The 21,316-nt window shown below is 53.4% G+C and overlaps 1 protein-coding gene and 1 pseudogene across 4 annotated transcripts; one reads left to right on the forward strand and one right to left on the reverse strand.

The window, feature by feature from the left end:
- Positions 1-3,689: 3,689 nt before the first annotated feature.
- PNPLA5 (patatin like domain 5, triacylglycerol lipase) lies at positions 3,690-17,762 on the reverse strand. 4 transcript variants are annotated; one of them, XM_055396288.2, is made up of 9 exons: positions 16,731-17,762; positions 15,916-16,148; positions 13,775-13,840; positions 13,293-13,506; positions 11,970-12,026; positions 10,682-10,855; positions 8,387-8,519; positions 5,594-5,701; positions 4,799-5,029 (listed from the first exon to the last, which is right to left on the reverse strand). In XM_055396288.2, the coding sequence occupies exons 1-9, from the start codon at positions 16,921-16,923 to the stop codon at positions 4,945-4,947; spliced, it is 1,263 nt and encodes a 420-aa protein (XP_055252263.2). In that variant the 5' UTR covers positions 16,924-17,762; the 3' UTR covers positions 4,799-4,944. The 4 variants fall into 4 exon arrangements, with proteins under 4 accessions (XP_088693675.1, XP_088693676.1, XP_088693677.1 ...); XM_088837549.1 differs by lacking the exon at positions 8,387-8,519 and having other exon boundaries at positions 3,690-5,029; positions 16,731-17,760; XM_088837550.1 differs by lacking the exons at positions 8,387-8,519; positions 13,775-13,840 and having other exon boundaries at positions 3,690-5,029; positions 16,731-17,760.
- Positions 16,928-19,574, forward strand: LOC129536155 (uncharacterized; annotated as a pseudogene).
- The last annotated feature ends 1,742 nt before the right edge of the window (positions 19,575-21,316 follow it).

Genomic DNA, 21,316 nt, shown 5'->3' on the forward strand with positions numbered 1-21,316 from the left:
TTCATCTGTAGGGTCTATTCAATCCCAAGCAAAGTCCCAATGGGCTCTTTTGTAGAAATTAACAAGTTGGTTCTAAAACCTATATAAAAAAGCAAGGTAACTAGACTAGTCAAACTATTTTGAAAAAGAATAGCAGAGCTGGAATGCTCACACTACTTGATTTCAAGATTTACTACAAATCTATTTATCTTAAAGCTAGAAATCAAAAGTATGGGATTGGCATAAGCATAGACATATAGATAAATGGAACAGGACAGAGAGTCTAGAAACAGGCACACATATATGATTGATTCATTTTTGACAAGGGTATCTCTAAAGAGCAGGAAACAGGAGATTCTTATGAGTCGAAACTATCCACCAAGTCCTGGTCTTCCCCATGGGTAGTGAGCGCCTCTTCTCTGGGGATTGGTAAGAGGCTGGATAGTCTTTTGTCCTGAAGAGACTCTTCCTAAGTAACCTGGATCCGAAGTTCTCTGCCCTGTGAGATACCCAAGGCTCCATAGAGACTGCGGAGCGACCGCCGGTCGCTGTCCGCGGTGCTGAAAGCGCACGGCTCACCACGTCCTCATGATCGCCCACAGCGGGACTCTGGGTACAGACACGACACCCAGTGGCTCTGGTTTTGCTTTGTTTTATGTTCTGTCTTGATGCATATTTTCCTATTTGTACGGACTATCAAATCTTTACGATTATGCTGTCTTTTATTAGGGAAATATGCAAACATATGCAAAATATGTCAAACATACGCAAAAATAAAAAGAATAGTAGAATGAATTTCTATGTACCCATCACCCACTGTCAACTGCTACCAATTCAGGTTTCATCAACTCTCACCCACTCCTCCTCTCTCAGATTATTTTGAAGCAACTCATGTGTTATGCCATTACTTTAGCATAGATCTCTAAGAGATAAGAACTCTTTGAAACCATATTCCCAATACATTAACACAACTAAAAAGTAATGATTATTCCTTAACATCACCAAATATCCAGTTAGTGTACAGTTTCAGACTTGTGGGTGGAATGCTAAGTTCAGAGGGGTTGAAATATCTGAGGATATCTGATGAAGCCAAGATTTAGTGCTGGGGCAGAGGTCAACCAATAGGATCTCATGACCCCAGACACAGATGGGCACATACCAGCCTGTTGCCACAGATGACCTTAAGAAAGTCTGAGCCCAGGGTGCTAGCTCAGGCAGGTGGTCACACCCACAGAGTGGCCCCTGAGGAACTACAGGCTTCAATCACATTCCTGCCTAGACAGGTCTAATTCAATACCAGAATTTCTGAAGAAAGTCCTGAGCTTCTATATTCATACCGAGCATTCTAGTGGGCAGACAGGATGGAACCACAGCCTGAGCTAGTCTTTTTTTTAATTATCCTATTTATTTTAGATTCAATTCAGTTCAGTCGCTCAGTCATGTCCGACTCTTTGCGACCCCATGAATCACAGCACACCAGGCCTCCCTGTCCATCACCAACTCCCGGAGTTCACTCAAACTCATGTCCATCGAGTCGGTGATGCCATCCAGCCATCTCATTCTGTCGTCCCCTTCTCCTCCTGCCCCCAATCCCTCCCAGCATCAGAGTCTTTTCCAGTGAGTCAACTCATCGCATGAGGTGGCCAAAGTATTGGAGTTTCAGCTTCAGCATCTGTCCTTCCAATGAACACTCAGGATTGATCTCCTTTAGAATGGACTGGTTGAATCTCCTTGCAGTCCAAGGGACTCGCAAGAGTCTTCTCCAGCACCACAGTTCAAAAGCATCAATTCTTCGGCGATCAGCTTTCCTCACAGTCCAACTCTCACATCCATACATGACCACTGGAAAAACCATAGCCTTGACTAGACGGACCTTTGTTGGCAAAGTAATGTCTCTGCTTTTTATTACACTATCCAGGTTGGCCATAACTTTCCTTCCAAGGAGTAAGCGTCTTTTAATTTCATGGCTGCAATCAGCATCCGCAGTGATTTTGGAGCCCAAAAATATAAAGTCTGACACTGTTTCCACTGTTTCCCCATCTATTTCCCATGAAGTGATGGGACCAGATGCCATGATCTTAGTTTTCTGAATGTTGAGCTTCAAACCAACCTTTTCACTCTCCTCTTTCACTTTCATCAAGAGGCTTTTAAGTTCCTCTTCACTTTCTGCCATAAGGGTGGTGTCATCTGCATATCTGAGGTTATTGATATTTCTCCCAGGAATCTTGATTGCAGCTTGTGCTTCTTCCAGCCCAGAGTTCCTCATGATGTACTTTAGATTATTTACTGCTAATATTTTTATTTATTTATTTGGCTCCCCTGGGTCTTAGCTGCAGCATGTGGGTCCCAGTTCCCTGAACAGGGACTGAACCCAGGCCCCCTGCATTGGAACCTGGAGTCTTAGCCCTGGGCTACCAGGGAAGTCTCCTGACCTAGTCTTGAATGGTAACTCAGTCAATTATTTGCTGTGGGATCAGGTGCTTCCCATATCCGAGCCAGACTCTTTGTCTCTTTAAGTTACAAGGGGGCACCCCAAACCTGTCTTTACATCTGCAGCCACACTCCTGAAATGACTTTCTTCCAACCTAGAATCTAGGCTTCCATAAAGACCCAGTTCAAAAACCTAGCCCTCTGTGGCTAATCCCCTGCTGGAATCATCTCTCCTCCCTCTGAGCACGGTGGTATTAATTGTCTCTGTTGTGGGAGCTGGAGGCCCTTTAGAAACCAGCTAGTCATTTTAAAGGCAAGGAAATGAGGAATTGATCGAGGAAAGAACTTGCTCAGCATGGCACAGCAGGTTCACAGTGAAGCTGTGATTTTTCCAGAGGTCCTTCTGCTGCCTGGAGCACACACTTGGGCATTTACAGCTTTACCAGTTACCCCAACGCACAGAACCGCTCTGCACTTTGGTTTCCTTGCCCATAAAATGGGGCAGAATAGTGCTCACCTCCCAGAGTTGCTGTGAGAATTAAATGAGATAGCTGGCTTTGACAACTACAAGTGGTGGGCACTTGTGAGGGTCAGACTCTCTATTACCTTCACAGAAATAGCAATAGAGGAACTCGAGCTCCCTGAGGCAGGGATCTGCCTCGGGCTCAGTTCACACTCAGCAGACAGTTGGCGCTCAGAAAGCCAGGACTGGGAGCTGGAGAGCCACTCCCTTTTCTGTCCCACCCTCATCCCCAGACCCTCCTGGATTCTCCTCACCCTCAGTCACCTTTTGCTTCTCTGCTCTCATTGCCCCCAGTGACTGCGCAATCCAGACAGCGCCCTCCAGGCCCCAGCGCCCGCCTACCCCACAACTGCCTTGCTGCCCACAGTGCACCCCATCAGCCCCTCTTCATCCTCAACTCAAGGCCTTTGCAAGCGCTGGTCCCTCTTTGCGTGCGCTGTTCCCCCGCTTGCAGAACCCTTCGCCGGCTCTCACGCCTCATCTCAGACCTCACCTCCAGGACCGCCTCCTCAAAGAGGCCCTCCAGGACCACCTGGTCCCAGGCTGCTCTCCACCCCCTATAAACTACCCCACCCCCATCAGCCTCACCCTCCTGTCTCCTCACAGAACTGCCACTCCTGGAGGTTATCTTATTTTCACCTTTTCCTCTTTCCTGTTTAGCATCTGTTCTCGTACCCCAACCAGAATATAAGTTTTGTTCACAGCTGTGTCCCCAGAGCCTATAACTCGTTAAGTCAGATGAATGAATGAATATGTCTCTTGTTCACACATTTATTCCTTTACTTCTTTTTCTCTCACACCTGCCTCCGTGTCTCCACCCTTCCCAGCCCTCCTCGGGCTGAGTGTCTCTTAAGGGCCTGGCCAGGGGCACGGTGTGGGCTCTGCTCTCAGGATGGGAAGAGGAGCAACTCCTGAGAGAGGCTGGAGGAGGTCTGGTGTCCCAGCACCTTCTGTGCCCAAGAGAGGGAGGGGCCAGGCTGGAGGCACTGCTCATCAAAAATCTTTTTGAGGAACACATCGGGGAGACTTGTGGTGGTGGCAGCCAGGGGCCTTTGGGAACCCCAACAGAAGCACACATAGCTGAGTTTCTGAGATTTTAATCCCTCTCTCTCCTCCCACCCTCCCATCTCCTGCCGGGAGTTCCCTGGGTGATAGACCCAGAGGAAGTCAGAGATCAAGGTTTCTAGAGTGATGCAGAGCACGGGGATTACCCCCCGAGGGTTAGCGCAGGACAGAGAAAGTCAGAAAGGGTCAGAGAGGCGGCACTCCTTGCCCCGACATTTCCATTTGTTCTCTGATCTGTGCAAGTGAAAGTGTCAGTTGCTCTGTTGTATCTGACTCTGTGTTACCCATGTAGCCTGCCAGGCTCCTCTGTCCGTGGAATTCTCCTGGCAAAGATCCTGGAGTGGGTTGCCATTTCCTTCTCCAGGGGACCTTCCTGACCCAGGAATCAAACCCAGGTCTCTTGCATTGCAGGCAGATTCTTTACCGTTTGAGCCACCAGGAAAACCAGGGATCTGGTATGCCAGTAGTGTTTTCTCCACCATCCTAGAAGTTCCCTGCACGCTGCTTTATGACACACCCAAACCCTTATTCCCTGAGGTGTTGCCCCAAGTCCCCCAAATGGAAATTCCAGAACCAGACATGTGTCTCAGCCCCTGGCTTCCTTCCTCCCTCTGATGAGACGGGAGAATGACCTGAGCACACAGTGACCTGGGGGTGCGGCAGGAGGTTGAGTCTCACCTGGAAAAGAACCTGAAGCCCCAGGAGTGAAGGCGATGGAGAGACTCGGGAGGGGGCTCTTCTCACCCCTGGGGGCCACCTGCCCAAGTGGCCTGGGGCAAGAGTCTCTGCCCTCTCCACCCTCCAGGGCCCACCCTGGGCGAGGGGTCAGGCTCTGAGCCCCGGGAGGTGGATCAGGACTCAGGACTGGGCGCAGACGTGGGCATGGGACAAGGGCCACGACGGGGGTCAGGGGAGGCCAGTTGCTGGGCTGGGCTGCCATGGTCCCCTCAGGCCTGATGGGCAGGTCTGGGCTCCTTGGCCAGGTCCTTGGGAAGATCGGCCTTAGGCTGGAGGGGGCTGGTGACAAGCAGGCTGCAGAGAAAGCAGAAGCCAACAAACGTGAATTTTCAGAGCCTGGGATTGGGTGAAGCCCTGGGTTGCTCTTCTCCTAAATTCTGCAATAAACCCTTATCCTGGCCAAACGGGGGTAGCAGGAAGGTTCCAGGGTAGCCACTCCCTGGGAACACTGTGCCAACTTCATTGTTTAGCAAATGGTGCCGAGTGGGTATAAGGGGCAAGGGGGTGGAATGCTGGGGTCTCCAGCCAGGAGGGAGGGCAGGTTGGGGAGATCCCACACTAGGTCCAGGAGACATCTGGAAGTATGGCAGGGGATCTAGCAGAGCAGAGAGATCCATTCATCCCCCGTGACCTCAGGCCATCCCTGTGGATGAAGGGGGCAGGGTGACCCCCAAAAAAACTGAGAATGTGACCGGCCAGCTCCTGCCTCAAGGCCATCATGGGTCTGGCCCACAGCAGGGATCCAGCATGTGTTCCCGGGCTGTACGAATGGGTGGATGGGAACACGGATGATGCAACTGCCCGTCCAGGGTCTGGGGAACCAGCGGCACCTCCCCCTGCCCGTCTCACCCGACCAACCTGAGGAACTGGTTCTTTGTCCTGGAATAGACCTCGAGGGCCAAGCTCCTGAGCAAGCCTTGCATCCACCACAAGTCAGCTGGGATGTCCGGCAACCACGCCACCAATCTGGAGGGAGAGCAGAGACAGAGCCCCTGGTCTGTGCCCAGCCGAGCGTGGAGCCTGGCAGGGCCCACCCTCCCTACGGGGCCGGAGCAGAGTTGGGGGCCCCTGCACCCAAGCACCAGGGCTAAGGGAAAGAGGAAGCGGAGTACAGAGCTCCAGTCGCATTGACTGCGCTGCGGAGCAGGTCAGCACCTGCAGAGGCATCAGGGGGCGGGGACCATGAACTTGACGGAGACCACCAGGCCCTCAGGGTCATCGACTCCAAAGGGCACAAGTGGGAAGCCCTGGGTGGAAAGGCCAGCGCTTTGGGGTCAGGCTGGCTTGCACTGCAGCCCCGCTGCCCTGCCCACCCGCTGTGTGGTCTAGACAGGTCAGGGAGGGAAACTTTCTGGGCCCCAGTTTCTCACCGACCAAGTAAGAACCGTCACCTTACTGCCTCCATGTTTCTGTCCCCCCTCCTCCTCCCCAGAACAGCCCCTGCCCTCCACCCTCCGTGTCCCTTCATCCATGCTCCTTTAGGCTGCCAGCTGCTTCCTAAATGCATCTGACCCTGGCCTTCCCATGCCCAGCGCCCTCCTGGGACTCCCCACTTAGACCACACAGGATCAGCAGAGGGCAGCATCACCCAACTACAGCCTAGAGGACGCCTGGCCAGGCACTTTCTGAGACTCAGACAGCCCACCGGGTGTACCGCAACAAGCCAAACACGAATTGAACTGTCCCCTCCCTTGTTTCTGGATCTTCTGCCCCTATTATTGTAACCGATATGTTGAGTATGTGCATGCTCAGTCACTCAGCTTCGTTTAACTCTTTGCGACCCCGTGGACAGTAGCTCACCAGGCTCCTCTGTCCATGAGGTTTTCCAGGCAAGAATACTGGAGCAGGTTGCCATTTCCTGCTCCAGTAGATCTTCCTGACCCAGGGATCAAACCTGCATCTCCTGCATTGCAGGTAAATTCTTTATCATCTGAGCCAGCAGGGAAGCCCCAAAACTTAAAGTTATGTTCTGTTCCGTGGTGTTTTTTGAGGGTGTTGTTGTTGTTTAGTTGCTGAGTTGTGTCCACCTCTTTTGCAACCCCATGGACTATGTCCTACCAGGCTCCTTTGTCCATGGGATTTTTCAGGCAAGAATACTAGAGTGGGTTGCCATTTCATTCTCGATCTTCCTGACCCAGGGATCAAACTCACTTCTCCCTGCATTGGCAGGTGGATTCTTTACAGTTGAGTCACCAGAGAAGACTCAAAACATCACCCTGCTTTGGCCAGTAATTGAACCCGGGCCTCCCACGTGGCAGGCAAGAATTCTACCACTGAATCACCAATGCTGTGGTTGAGCATGTAGTTTATAGAAAAGACCCCTGCGGTCTGGGCAGGAGACTCCATCAATACTCATACATTGATCTTCTTTTTGTAACTGAAATGGCTAGAATTTGCATTTGTCTTTTTTTATTTCAACTTGTGGTTGCAGTCTAAAAGCTCTGCATAAGAAAGTCTGCATCAGCATAAAGCTGTCTCCCAGCTTTGGGTCACCAGCAGTTCAGACAGCAGGGCTGACCCTGTCATGGACTCTGCATGGAGCAAGCCAGAGACCAGTGGCTCGTTGTCACAGACCTTCTTCCAGGGGATGGGGAGTTTTAAAGAAATACAGATCTCTGCATGACACTTTCCTGCCAAAATCCTCCACGGCCTTCCTGTAACCATCAGGATAAAGAGCACACCCCTCACCTGGCCACAGACCCGTGTGACTCGCCCCTGCCAGCTTACCCAGCTCCATCTTGTACACGCTCCAGATTTTGACTTCAGCCACACTAGCCTCCCTTTCTGCTCTTCAGACGAGCTTTACTCCCTCTGCCTTCTGCCCCAGGACCTTTGCACATGCTGCTCCATCCCTCTTGGCCTAGCGGACTCCTAGTCATCCTTCAGATTATAGCTTATCTCCTCTAAGCAGCCTTTCCTGATGACATAGCCCCTCTTGTGAGCTGCCCCAGTTCACAGCCACTGTACACCTCTCCTAGGAATCCATAGCCACTGTCAATCTCTCGGTATCCATAGGCACAGCCAGATGGCACAGATAAATATGTGACGATCAGTGGGCTGTGATCCCCAGAAGGGCAGGGCTGGATCTCGTTCAGTCCTGCCTCCCGGTCCCCAGCCAAGGCTTGACCCTTGACGGGCCCTCAATAACTGTTGGTGGAATGAATTAACAAACAGGGAGTGATCCATTAATCAGCAAAGTTAGACGTTTAGTGAGGGCCTAACCACAGCCAGTCTGCTCTGGAAAGGCCTCATTTTACAGAAAAGGAATCTGGGGCCCAGAGAGGTCAAGATACCTGGCCTGGGCCACACAGTTAATCTGAGGCAGACCAACTCCTACCCTCAGAAAGAACTCACTTCCTCTGAGGCTCTGATAGGCACAACAATGGACCAAAGATCCCAGAGACAGGAGGGTCCAGGCTGACCACGAGGCCCCGTTTCTGGTGGACTGAAGTCACAGCTGTTACCCAACGCCCCCATCAGTCCTGTCTTCCAAAGGAGACTAGGACTCCTCAGGGCCTGCAGCCAGTGTCAGGCAGTGAGGGGACACCCGCCCTGCTCTGCCCCCCGCCCCAGTGTGCCGGCCGCCCTTCCTGCCCCAGGCACTGGTCTCAACGGGTCAGACCCTTCCCAGGACCCCTGGCCATGCCTCACCTTCTGCTCCGGAAGTAGATGTACTCAAAGGGCAGCATGCAAGGCAGCAGCAGGTACGTCAGTGCCCGCCCAGGCCCCGAGCGGCAAAAAGAGGCCCAGGCACTGGGGTCCCGCATGCAGGCTTTCTTCAGTGCTACGAGAGAGGCCATGGTTGCCCCTCACCCTCCAGCCGCCCCTCAAAGTCACCCTTAGGGAAGACAGCCCGAGCCCCCTCTCTACCTCCCACGGCCCACAGAGGACACCCCCACTCCCAGCCAGTCTGCAGGGGAAGCAGCTGCATTGATGGAGCCCCACCCAGGCTCCCTCGTTAGTCCCGAAATGGCAGAGTGTGCCCCTTTCACAGATGAGTAGACTGAGGCTCAGGGTGGAGCAGTGACTCGCCCAAGCCCATTGCCAGGAAGTGGTGGGGTCAGGATGGAGCCTGTCGGGCTCCCTGAACTCCTTCCACCTCTCCTGCCCCTCTGGAAAGTCTGCTGTGGACCCTGGGAGTACAAGTGCCCACCATACCTCCTTCCCATAACATCAGCACTATTGATGACAGCAGCTGTGACCACACGACCACTTCCTAAGCCCCCAACCCCTTAACTGATCAGAATGCAAAGGCCCAGCATCCTGGCTGGGACTCAGCCAGAACCCAAATCCTGACCTCTGAACTATGGCTTGGCCATGCACACACCACCAGCCTCAACTCCAGGTTCCTGGAAAACACCATCCCAAGACCTGGCTCCCTGTAACCTGCCATGTGGCCTAGTGTGGGTCCCTTCCTGCCCCTGAACCAGGTCACTGCCTCTGAAAAATGGGATACAGGTAGGATCTCCACTGGTAGGGGAGGCCAGGATTAGGATTGCTGCTGCTGCTGCTGCTGCTGCTAAGTCACTTCAGTCGTGTCCAACTCTGTGTGACCACATAGACGGCAGCCCACCAGGCTCCCCTGTCCCTGGGATTCTCCAGGCAAGAACACTGGAGTGGGTTGCCATTTCCTTCTCCAATGTGTGAAAGTGAAAAGTGAAAGTGAAATAACTCGGTCATGTTTGACTCGTAGCGACCCCATGGACTGCAGCCTACCAGGCTCCTCCGTCCATGGGATTTTCTAGGCAAGAGTACTGGAGTGGCTTGCATTAGGAGATGCTATAAAGGCCTTTGGAGAAGCTCTCTGGTGCCCCCTTGTGGCTGCAGGGACACCGCTGGGGTTCCAGAGCCCTAAGCTTGGACCTCAGGAGCTCAGCGCAGTTGCGGACTTATGTCTTTGCGCCCTATGTGGTCTCCCAGGCAGAAAGAGGGGCTCGCTCATTTCCTCACCCACCCTCTTGCCCCTGCTCTGGGCTCAACCACCATCGCCTCTCCTCCCAGGTTCCCTCCTCTCCAGCCTGTCCCCTCCCAGCTAGGCGCAGCCAACACTGGGGCCCAGAGTTCCGAGCAGTCGTGAACTCTCAAAGTGAGGGGTCGCCCCAGTGGCTCCCGGTCTCTTTCCTCCTGCAGCTTTGGAGGCCGTCTGCCCCACCGTCCAATCCTCCCCAAGCTGATCTCTGCTAACCCACCTCTCCCTCAGCCACAGGGGCCCCTCCCCACCAGCCCCAGGACATTTGCACGGGCCACGCCCTCTGCCTGGAAGCTCATCTGGCCCCTCTTTTGCTTGGCCAACTCCTCCATTCACACCTCACTTAGATGCTGCTCAGACTCCCACTCCCATGACCACGACATGTGCCTGTCCTTTCCTGTTGGGGCCTTTGTGACATTTAGATCACCGAGCAGGAGGGCTGACTAATTGCTTTGCCAGCTGGGTGACCTTGGGCAGGTCACTTAACCTCTGTGCTCTGGCTTCCTCTATTGTCTGATGGGGACCATTCAGTACCATCCTCAGAGTGTTTGGGGAGGGCGGTGGGGCGGGGGATAAAGTGAGTCCGTCTCCCCCTGGAAAGCCTCTGTGTGCCTCTGCTTTGTCCCTCGGCACCTTCTGCCCTTCCCTGGGCAGTGGGCAAAGACCTAGCTTTCTCAGGCACAGACTGCGGTTCGAATCAGCCAGTTGTAGGTCCTGAGACCTTGGTGAGCCCCCTCCCTTCTCTGAGCTTCAGTTTCCTCATCAGCAAAATAGGCAACGAAAACATTCAGGCCCGCTCGGGTTGTGGTGAGGAGTGAAGGGGGCACCATGTAAGAGGCGTGGACACCACGCCCGGCACGCCTGAGTCCTGTCCTCTTGCAGATCACGAGCACCCTCAAGGTGGGGTCCCTGGCCCCAGGCCCCCCACGTGCAGGGCACCTGGAAGGTGAGAATGGATGGGACGACAGGGGCAGTACCAGCCTCCAGCTCTGGGGAGAGCTGCTCAAAGTCAGGCACATCCTTGATCAGCACGTTGGGCACTGCCCAGTTGAGCGACAGGCCTCTGTCGTGGGCAGCATCTGGGGTCCCATCAGCTGGGGCTAGGGGCTCCTTAGACACCAAGCTCCATAGCACTGGCTCCTTGGTGAGTCCTGGGTCAGGGAAGAGGAGGGATGCAACGGGTCAGCACAGCTGGAGCCTCCCAGCGACAGTGACCTCCCCAGCGCTCCACGCTGCCCTCACCACCCAAACCCAGCTCTGGGGATCCATTGGCTGAAGGATGAGTGGACCCTTGGCTGGTCCTGAATGACTTCGTCCTGAGCTCCCTGGCCCTGCTCTGTCCACCATCTGATTCCTGTGCACTTCCTAGTGATTGACAGACCCCCAGGCCCAGAAGACCCAGCCCAAGGCTCAGATCCTGGGGTCACCACCCATCAGCTCTGTGATCTAACAGCTCCATACGTGGTTCCCCTCCCTAGAAAACGGGGGGGAAACTCAAGGTCTGCTGGGTATGGTTGTTTGGATGCAATGAGTCAGACACAATGAATACACAAAACTCGAGCCAGGTCTGAGCTTTCTGTGTCTGAGCACATGTGCTCCGTGAGTGCTTCCTGCTGCTGAGGGTTTGGGGCCATAGGGTGGGGTCGGGGGTCATGGACCCTGGAGCCAGACGGCCTGGGTTCAAGTCTCAGCTCTACCATGTTGAAGAGCATGGCCCTGTGGGACGACAGCCAAGCTCTCCAGCTAAGACGACCTCTCTGGCCCTCCCAGTGCACTGTCTCTCTCACACACACAGACTATCCTATGGCCCCACCGAGGCGTGCACCCTGGAGCCAAGTTCTGTTCCTTTCTCTTGCTCTTCTCCCTACCTAGAGTACCCTCTTCCTTCCCTTTGTCAATATTTCTGTAGCCTTCATGTTAAAACCCAGCTTATCAGTCACCACCTCCAGGAAGCCCTCATTGCCCACCCGACCCACCAGACTGGGTCAGGTGCCCCCGTTGCACTCCCGTGACCCTGAGCATCCCTCCGTCCTCCCTGGGAGATGTCTCTCTCATGCTCTGTCTCCCTCGCACCAGGCAGCGGGCAGCTGGAGCCCAGGACACTTGTGCGATTTCTCCCTGGGTCCCCAGCATCCGGCCCAGAGCAGACGCTGAGAAAGAGGATGAATGAGCCAAGGCCCTTGAGAACCCGAACAGCTGGGAGGCGGGATCCACGCGGCACTCACGTGGGGGCGCGATGCCCAGCGCGGGGGAGCCGCTACCTACCGCGTCTCTCCAGGAACCTCAGGGCATCCAAGTAGCCTTGTCTGCAGCTGTCGGCCACTACCTGCCAACACACGGGTCAGGCTGAGGCACGGCAGGCCTGCCCCGCCCCTCAAGCCAGCAGCCACGGGCCAGAGACTCATCTTCAGCTGGATCCCAGGGCACTGCTTCCTGAGATCCCCTCTCAGCAGGGCTCGAGCACCCCGAGGGCCCCTGGCCAGCACTGGACAGGGGGAGTCCCAGGACCTCGGGGGGCCACGTCTTCTCCAGCAGCTCCCTCCCTACAGCTTCATTCACCTTCCCACTCTGAGACACCCTGGCTGGGGGCTTTTGCTCCAGACTCTCCTTTCTCTGGCTTGTCTCCTCCTCTGGAAAATGGGATCACAAGGCCTGGCCAGAGATGTCTGGGCCCCTACAGATCAATACGCGGCAGTGCCCTTTGCCCTTGGATGTTCGTGGCCAAGACCACCCTGAGATGGCCAAGGCTCTCAGTCAGAGCCCTACCAGGAGCAGGGAGTCACCTGCAGGCCCAGGAAGGCCTGCGAGTGACCTCTCAATGGCTGCACCCCCTTCCTAAGGGCCTCGCCTTCCTGGGCTGTAAAATCGGGCTGAGATTTTCTGGCCACTCCATGGGTGTAGGGAGGATCAGCTTAAATGAACAGGACTTTGTTTCATGAATTACAAAATACTGCACAATCACAAGAGAAGTGGAGGACTAGGGGAGGGCCGGGGTGTGACTGGTGAGAAGGAGCTTGTTAGGATGGCAAACAGTTGTCAAATCACCCACGTCCCAGAAATCCCAAAGAGCAAAAAGCAGGAAACAAGGGTCTATTGTCCACCTTTTGCTGTGCTTGTCCCTTGCTGCCATACAGAGGGTCAATCTGGTCACAGTCTAGGGCAGCCGTTAACACTGAGCATGGGTTTGGGCTAGCTGAGGATCTGAAGTCTGGCTTTGCTGTTTCCAGGCTGGGTGACTTTGAAGAAGTTTGCTTACCCTCTCTGAGCCTCGGTGTCCTTCCCTGAGGAGCGGAGATGATCATAGTACCTTGTCACTGAGCCTGACCCCAAATAGCACCGCAGAGGCCTGGCTTAAACCCCAGGTCAGCAGATGTGGCCTTGGGGTGCTGCCCTGACATGAAGCATGAGTCAAGACACATCGGGAGCCCAGGCTGAGTTCAAGGGCTTGACCGTGATACTTGGGACACACGTCCTAAATGCCCCGAGCTTGTGGAGAGGGCTCTCAGGCACAGAGTCTGACTCATGGGGCACTAAATCATGGCCAAGCCTCTAACACCTGCAAGGCTGGTCATGGGGAGGGGGCCAGACCTACCTCAGGGCTGGAGGGGATGAGGGAGCTGATGCCCAGGAAGAAGTTCTTGGTGGATATCTGGAAGCTGGCGTTGAAGGCGTTCAGCTCGTGTATGCTAGCCGAGCTGCTCTGGGGACAGATGTCCACCGTCCCGTGGAAGGGCGACACGGTGATGGTGGAGGGCGAGTCCGCGAAGGGCAGGTTGTTGCTTAGAGCACCGTCAATGTAGCGCTGCAATTCAGGGGGCCTTTCTGCCCTTGGGGTGCTCTCCGCCCACATGGCCACAAAGCCACCCCCGGAAACTGGCTGCAGCAGGTCACCTCCAACTGCCCCGAACCACTAGGTCGACCCCTAGCCCAGGATGCTCTGAGCACCCCTGGGACCAGGGTGGGGGGCTGACATGCCCAGTAAGTGCTCCAGGAAACCTGGTTCCTCCACCCACACACCTCTCGGTAGGGATGGGGCGGACTGGGCCACTGAGCCCCCGAAGTGCACTTACCTTCCCTCTGAACGTGGGAGGAATCGTCCCACAGTAGAAAGGGAAGTACAAGGTGCAGACCAAGGCCTGGGAAGACAAGCCAGTGACAACACAATTGTTTATGCTCCTGGTGTTCAGAACCTGCTCTGGGCGTGGAGTCCAACCCAGAACAGCCCACCATGGTGTCAGGAGAGCTGTGTCCAGGGAGGGGAGGTATCGCCTCGTCCCAGCCTAGTTCTCAAAGTTAAGGAGGGATTTGAGAACTGCGGTTCGGTGCTTAGGGCTCAGCATTTCCGCCGCAGAGGCAAGGGTTCAATCCCTGGTCAGGGAACTAAAATGCTGCAGGCTGTGGATGCAGCCAAGAGGCAGAAACAGAAGAGGGGATTTGAGCAGGAGTCCGCCCTGACACCTGCCCTCCTCCTCCCGCTGGGCCCCATGCTGACTCAGGACTGCTGCTGGGACTCTTCCCTCAAGGGTAGACACCAAGTACCATTTCTCCTTTATCCAACTGCCAGGAATTCTCCACCGAGAATCTAGGTATGTCTCCTAAAGTGTGTTCTCTGGACCAGGGGTCACCCTACCAGGGGAACCTCTGACAAGAAACCCTGATTCTCTCCTTATTCGGAAAGCACTGTCTATTCCTCCCAGTAGAGGCTCTGACAAGTCCTGCAGGGAAAAGATGCTTAACAGAGAGCCTGACACGAGTGACATTGGGGGCTGGAGAAGTCTCTGTTTGGGGAGGGCTGCTGTCCTGTGCATTGCAGGGTGTTTCACAACATCCCCAGTTTGTACCCTGTAGCTGCCAGCCCTTTGTGTGCACACACACACACACACAAACTCACACAAACTCACACAGAGCTGTCACAACCAGAAATGTCTCCAGTGCTGCTAAATGTCTCCAGGGGGGAAATCACCCTTAGTTGAAAACTGCTGACCTAGAGCTCACCAAACTCATCAAGCATAGAACACTGTCTCTTGGGACTCAACTCCTGGAAACATCCCTCCAGCCCTTTATGAGAGATGCAGAGCCCATCCCACTTCTAACAGGATAGAGGTGCAGCTGAGAGCTTTGTTCCCATGGATTCGTCATCAGAACAACAGCAGCTAATGTTTACTAAGCACCTACTGAGTGCCAGGCCTCAGTAGTGCCAGGTACTATGTGCCATCTGGGCCAGGATACTGGGACTCTCACTGGAGTCCCAGAAGCCCATGGACATGAACGCACAGCAAAGGACTGGCCCTTCTCTTATACACACTGGGCTTCCTGCCTGACAATGTGGGAGACAGAGACACAGGTTTGATCCCTGGGTCGGGAAGATCCTGTCGAGGAGGGCATGACAACCCACTCCAGTGTTCCCGCCTGGAGAATCCATGGACAGAGGAGCCTGGTGAGCTACAGTCCATAGGGTCTCAAAGAATTGGACATGACTGGAGCGACTTAGCACAGCACCCCATACACCGGTCAGCACCCAGAGATGGTCCCTGTGCTGGGCAGTGGGGCACCACGGGGAAAAGGATTCTCCTGCAGGGACCCGGCTGGCAAGTCTGAGCAGAGCTGTGCCCGACACCTCTCTGAGCTCCCCGTGGACCCGGCCCCTCCCTGACTATGGGGCTCCCTGTCATATCCCCTTCTGATCCTGGATTGCTTCTTATTTCCTTACATGAGCTTGTGGCCATCATCTGAACCCTCACAGGTTTGAATAGGAGCCCCCGGAAGATAAGGATTTTTGTCTGTGTCATTCTGCTGTCCCCACCTGCGGTGGTGACTGGCACATAACAGAATTGATGTTTCTCTGCTGCATCAAAAAGCACCTGGAGGACCAGGGCGGGGTGGACAGGCACCCCTCCTCCGGGAAGAGCAGACCTGGCAGGGGCCCTGACTGAAGAAGCCTGACTTTGCCCCCCACGCCCAGCCATATCCCTCCGTGTAGAGCCGAGGGGCCTCTGAACAGCAGGCTTGGGAGCCATACTCACGTGGCCGCCCTTCTGTGCAACTCAGTTCCCTCGTTAGTCAACAAAATGAGGTCCATCTCCTGCTTGATCCGCCCCCCTCCCCAGGGTCCCAGAGAAGTGTCTGCTCTGGAAAGCGCCTGCAGGTCACTTGGGTAGGAGATGGCGCTCAGCCACCTGCTGCCAGGCCCTGCGTCCCGCCCCCTGCTTACCTCGATGACCTCATCGCGAGTGGCGAAGTCGGTGACAATGAAGTTCTCGCCGTTGGGCCAGTGGGTCAGCGAGATGCCCAGCCGCTGGGAGGCCAGGATGTGAATGTTGGCGGGCAGCCAGTCGTGCAGGTCTTGCCTGATGGTCTCAATGGGCATGAAGGCAGGGTGGAAGACGCCCAGGCTCAGCTGCTCCACTTGCTTGACCATGGCCAGGATGCGGGAGCAGCACAAGTCTGCAGGGTGGGGGAGGGAGGGGGTCCTCAACCCCTGACCTTCCTCCCGGGTGCCATGGGAATGAATGGTCTACCCACTCCAACTCCAACTCAGAATTTCTGTGTCCAGCGCTGCCTTCAAACGCTCTGTGCAGGGGGCTTCCCTGGTGGTCCAGTGGCTAAGACTCTGGGCTCCCAAAGCAGGGGGCCTGGGTTCCATCCCTGGTCAGGGATCCTTAAGATCCCACATGCTGCAACTAAAAGATCCTGTATGCCATAACTCAGGCCAGGCGCAGCCAAATAAATAAATATTAAAATAAATAAATACTCTGTGCAGCCTCTTGACCTTGGGAACAGTCTTCCAGGCTCTAAGCCTCAGATCTGTCCTCTGGAAAATGGGGATGCCCGTGGTCCCACATCCTGGGGATTCTCATAAGGATTAAGTGGGAATGGGCTGGCCGTAGGGAGCGCAGGGCACCGCTCCAGGCTCCCTGAGACACCCCTCTCCGCTCCCACCCTCTCAGGTTGGAATCAGCCTCCACTCGGGCCGGCAAGCCGATTCTCCCTGAGCTCCTGGTCCAGGCAGTCAGTCCCCGGACTCACCGACAGACATGTCGCTGACTATGCTGACGGCGATGAGCGCCCCGCTCGAAGAGCCGTAGAAGCGGCTGGCGCCGCGGAGGAGGCGCGGGGCGCGCTGCCTCAGGCAGTGGATCACCCCGACGTGGTAGAGACTCAGGAAACCCGCGCCCGCCAAGGACAGGCTCCAGCTGCCCTCCTTCTCGAAGCAGCTCATGGCAATGGGGCCAGACCCAGCGGTGCGGCTGGAACAGGGCGGGGAGGCGGGGATCGCTGGCGGACGGGGCAGAGAGCGGGTGCTCCAGCGGGAAGTTTCACCGGTTGAGTGCCGAGTTGGACGTGTGGCCAAGAGGTGAAGCTGGGGCCGGAGCCCAAGCCCCGCCCCCGGGCTGCATCACCCACCAGCCAATGAGGTCCCTCGAGCCGAGACCCGCCCCGCCATCCCCATCCCCGGGTGTGCACCAGGTGTGCCCTGGGAGCCTCAGCCGGATGTGGGCACCTTAACGCGCCCCCACACGCACGCCCTCGGTCCGGAGCGCAGTCCCAGATTTCTGGGTGATGGGGCCCCGGGAGAGCGGCACCAGCTCTTTTGCCAGGTCTCTGGCAGTCCCGACGGGAAGGCTGCTCCTGCCCCCATTTCGCAGATGAGGAAACAGAGTGCGAGGGAACCTGGGAGCCAGGAAATGGGGACACTATATCCACTGGGTCTCCGGGGTCAAGTCAGTCTTAATTCGGCAGCTGTGCTGAATCAGGGACCTGGGAGAGCCCTGGCGGGGGGGGGCTGGGTTCTAAACTCTGCCACCCCCGCCCCTACCCCAACCTGTGCCTGGGGCTTTGTTCAAGTCCCTCACTCTGTCTGGGTTGCAGTTTTCCAGTACAATGTGAGGGCTTGGATGAGGACCTACAGAGCTCTTTCTGCTCTGATTGCTGCTCCCCCGAATACGGATCTGTTAATGGATGTTTAGGTTGCTTCCATTTCTTGGCTGTTGTAAATAGTGCTGCTATGAACACTGGGGTGCATGGGAGAAACAGAGTTCCAGAAAAACATCTACTCTGGCTTCACTGAATACGCTAAAGCCTTTGACTGTGTGGATCACAGCAAACTGTGGAAAATTCTTAAAGAGATGGGAGTATCCGACCATCTTACCTGCCTCCTGAGAAATCTGTATGCAGGTCAAGAAGCAACAGTTAGAACCAGACATGGAACAACAGACTAGTTCAAAATTGGGAAAGGAGTACACCGAGTCTGTATCTCAACACCTTGCTTATTTAACTTGTATGCAGAGTACATCATACAAAATTCTAGACTGGATGAATCAAAGGGTGGAAACAAGATTGCCAAGAGAAACATCAACAGCCTCAGATGTGCAGATGTCACCACCCTTATGGCACAAATCAAAGAACTAAAGAGCCTCTTGATGAAAGTGAAAGAGGAGAGTGAAAAAGCTGGCTTAAAACTCAACATTCAAAAAACTAAGATCATGGCATCCAGTCTCATCACTTCATGGGAAAGAGAAGGGAGAAAAGTGGAAACAGTGACAGATTTCATTTTGGGGGTGCTCCAAAATCACTGTAGAAGGTGACTGCAGCCGTGAAATTAAAAGACACTTGTTCCTTGGAAGGAAAGCTATGACAAACCTAGACTACGCACTGAATAGGAGAGACATCACTTTGCAAACAAACATCCATATATATAGTCAAAGCTATGGCTTTTCCAATAGTCATGTACAAATGTAAGAGTTGGACCATTAAAAAGGCTGAGTGTTGAAAAGTTGATGTTTTTGAATTGTGGTGCTGGAGAAGGCTTTTGAGTGTCACTTGGACTGCAAGAAGATCAAACTAGTCAATCCTAAAAGAAATCAATCCTTAATATTCATTGGACAGACTGATACTGAACTTGAAGCTCCAATACTTTGGTCACCTGATGCAAAGAGCTGACTCATTAGAAAAGACTGTGATGCTGGGGAAGATTGAAGGCAGGAGGAGAAGGGGACGATAAAAAATGAGAGGGTTGGATGGCATCACCAACTCGATGGACATGATTTTGAGCAAATTTGGGAGATAGTGGAGGACAGAGGAGCCTGGTGCTCTGAGTCCATGGGGGTCACAAAGAGTCAGACCCAACTTAGTGACTGAAAAGCAACAACAAAATACTTTTCTGCTATGTATTTTTCAGATAATGCATTGGTGGCGCCTTTTTGCCAGAGCATGAGTGGAAGGGCCGTTGTTGCTGGCCTTTTCCTCTTCCTCACCTTCCAGTTAGCGGGTTGATTAGGCCATCGGTCCTCAAGCCAAGACTTGTCTCTTATTTAGTTCTGGGGAGCGCCTGGCCAGCCTGAATGATGTAGGGGAGAACAACTTTGGGGCCGAAGAGGCAATCTTGAAGTAGGTCGGGGCACCAGGATACTGGCGTCAAAGGAGCCGACATCACTCTCCAGTGTCTAACCAGAGGAGACGTGCAAGCAGCAGGGCGAACCCCTCAGCACGTACGCTCAGGGGTATGACCACTGAGTGGTGTCAGTGCGGTTTATGACCTGCGAACTGGACCATCCCGAGGATATGCTTTTGTTTATTTCCAAAGAGTAGATGACTCAAAGGAGGCTACGGAAAGGGCAAGTGGACCGGAACTGGATGGCAGGAGAGTTTGTGTGGATTGTTTTATAACCCAGAGGGCCCACACACCTGCACCAGGTATCTGTACGCACTGGCAGACCACCTGGCAGTGGTAGCGGTGGTGGTGGGGGCGGAGGAGGCGGCAGAACCGAGTTTCTTACTCTGATAGAGGGTATGATCGTGCGCAAGACACGAAGACTGTGGCCACCGGTTCAGAAGCCCCCTTCTCCTTACTCTAGTCGATACAGATCATGACCAAGTGCTCCGTCCTGCAGCCCAAGACGCTGTTGATAAACAGAGGGGTCGCAGCTGAGGACATCTTTTTCTCTTTCCTTTTTTTTCCAAATTCTGGATTTCCCCAAGCTTCTAATCCTCTTACTCTTTAAAAAGCACCCTTAAAAAATCTTTAGTTTATTTAACATCTGCACTTTGTCAATTGTATTGCTGTTTCCACCCCTTTTATTATATTCTTAAAGATGTAATTGTTGTCATTTTGAGTAGTAAACCTCCTGAGTGAAAAAGGAACCCTCAGTGTTACAATTTGGAAATTTTTTTTTTTCTTTTTGCTTTTACAGAAAATTAACTCCTGGAAAATCAGATGAGGAAAGAAATTATCTTTTTAAACCTTCTTTTGTGTTAGACATTGCATTAAACATTGTATTAGAGATTTCCATTTACTGCAAACTCCTTTTTTAACTTTCTTTTGGGAAAGTCAGTAACATATAAAGCAGTTCAGTCATGTCAGGTCTGTCTGGGGTGGCATAGAGCAGTCAAATAGTTGAGTGTAGAAAGATTGAAACCGCAGAAGAAAACACTGAGTCATTTCTTTTGAAGAACAGAATTTTTGAGCCCTAAAAATTACGTCGTTTTTTTAAAGATGTAAAACTTGTGGACTCCTGAAAAGCGTTTTGTATTTTAAATACATTTGTTAAAAGTTAAAAAACATAATATATTAACTGCCTGGAAGATGGTTGGGAGGTCGGATGTTACGTATATCAGCAGGTGTGACTGTGGGGAGTAGACAGCAAGAGAAACGGAAATGGGGAGGAGGAGGCAACAAATAAAACGGTGGATGTGCATCTGAGGACCTAAAAAGAAGCGATGGGACCCAGTCAGGAGAGCATTGATGGAATGCCGTTGCAGATGTTTACCTTCTGCCTGGCACCAGTCAAGCCCTTTTCCTAGGTCATCTATTTTATCTTCACAACTGCCCAGTGAGACATTATCAGTCCCATTTTACAAATGCAGGAGCTGAAGTATAAACCAGGAACCAGGGTTGGGCAGGAAGCAGATGGGGAAGTGTATCTTTCAGGTTGGAGGACTCCAGAGGGGATGGCTGGAGGGCACGGGGCTTCAGAATTTAGGGAGCAGAAGCTTCTCTATAGGAATCCTGGTAGAGCAGAGCTTCTCAGGGAATCCTGGAAGCCTGAGCCTGGGACATCTTCTTATGCCAGAAAGCAAGCAAGTGTTCAAGAAATGACAGGATGGTGGCTTGTCCACATCCCAATACTCAGAACCTGTGAATATGTTGTCTTATATGTCAAAAGGGTCTTTGCAGATGTGATTAAAGGAAGGATCTTAAAGCAGGGAGATTATTCTGGGTTATCTGGGTAGATTCACTGTAATCATAAGGGTCCTTAAAAGACAGAAGAGGGTGGCAGAAGAGTCAGAGAGAGATTTGAAGATCATGTGATGCTGGCTTGAAAGATGGAGGAAGGGGTCATGAGCCACAGACTGCGTGGCTCTAAAAGGCAAAGAAACCAATTGTCCTCTAGAAACTCCAGAAGGAACAGAGTCTGCTAACACTTTGATTTTAACCCTTTTGGACTTCCAGACTTGCAAACTAAAGTATTCCATACCATCTTATGGAAAAACCCGAATGGACTTTTTTGCCAACACAATAATAAAATTGTGCTTTTGTAAGCCACTAAGCTTGTGGTAACATGTTATGGCAGCAATGAGATACTAACACATGTCACCCCTGTAGCCTTCTGTGT

Source organism: Moschus berezovskii, chromosome 6 (assembly GCF_049115385.1).
Source record: "Moschus berezovskii isolate FMDL1 chromosome 6, NW_MosBer_1.0, whole genome shotgun sequence".
Classification (NCBI taxonomy): Eukaryota; Metazoa; Chordata; class Mammalia; order Artiodactyla; family Moschidae; genus Moschus; species Moschus berezovskii.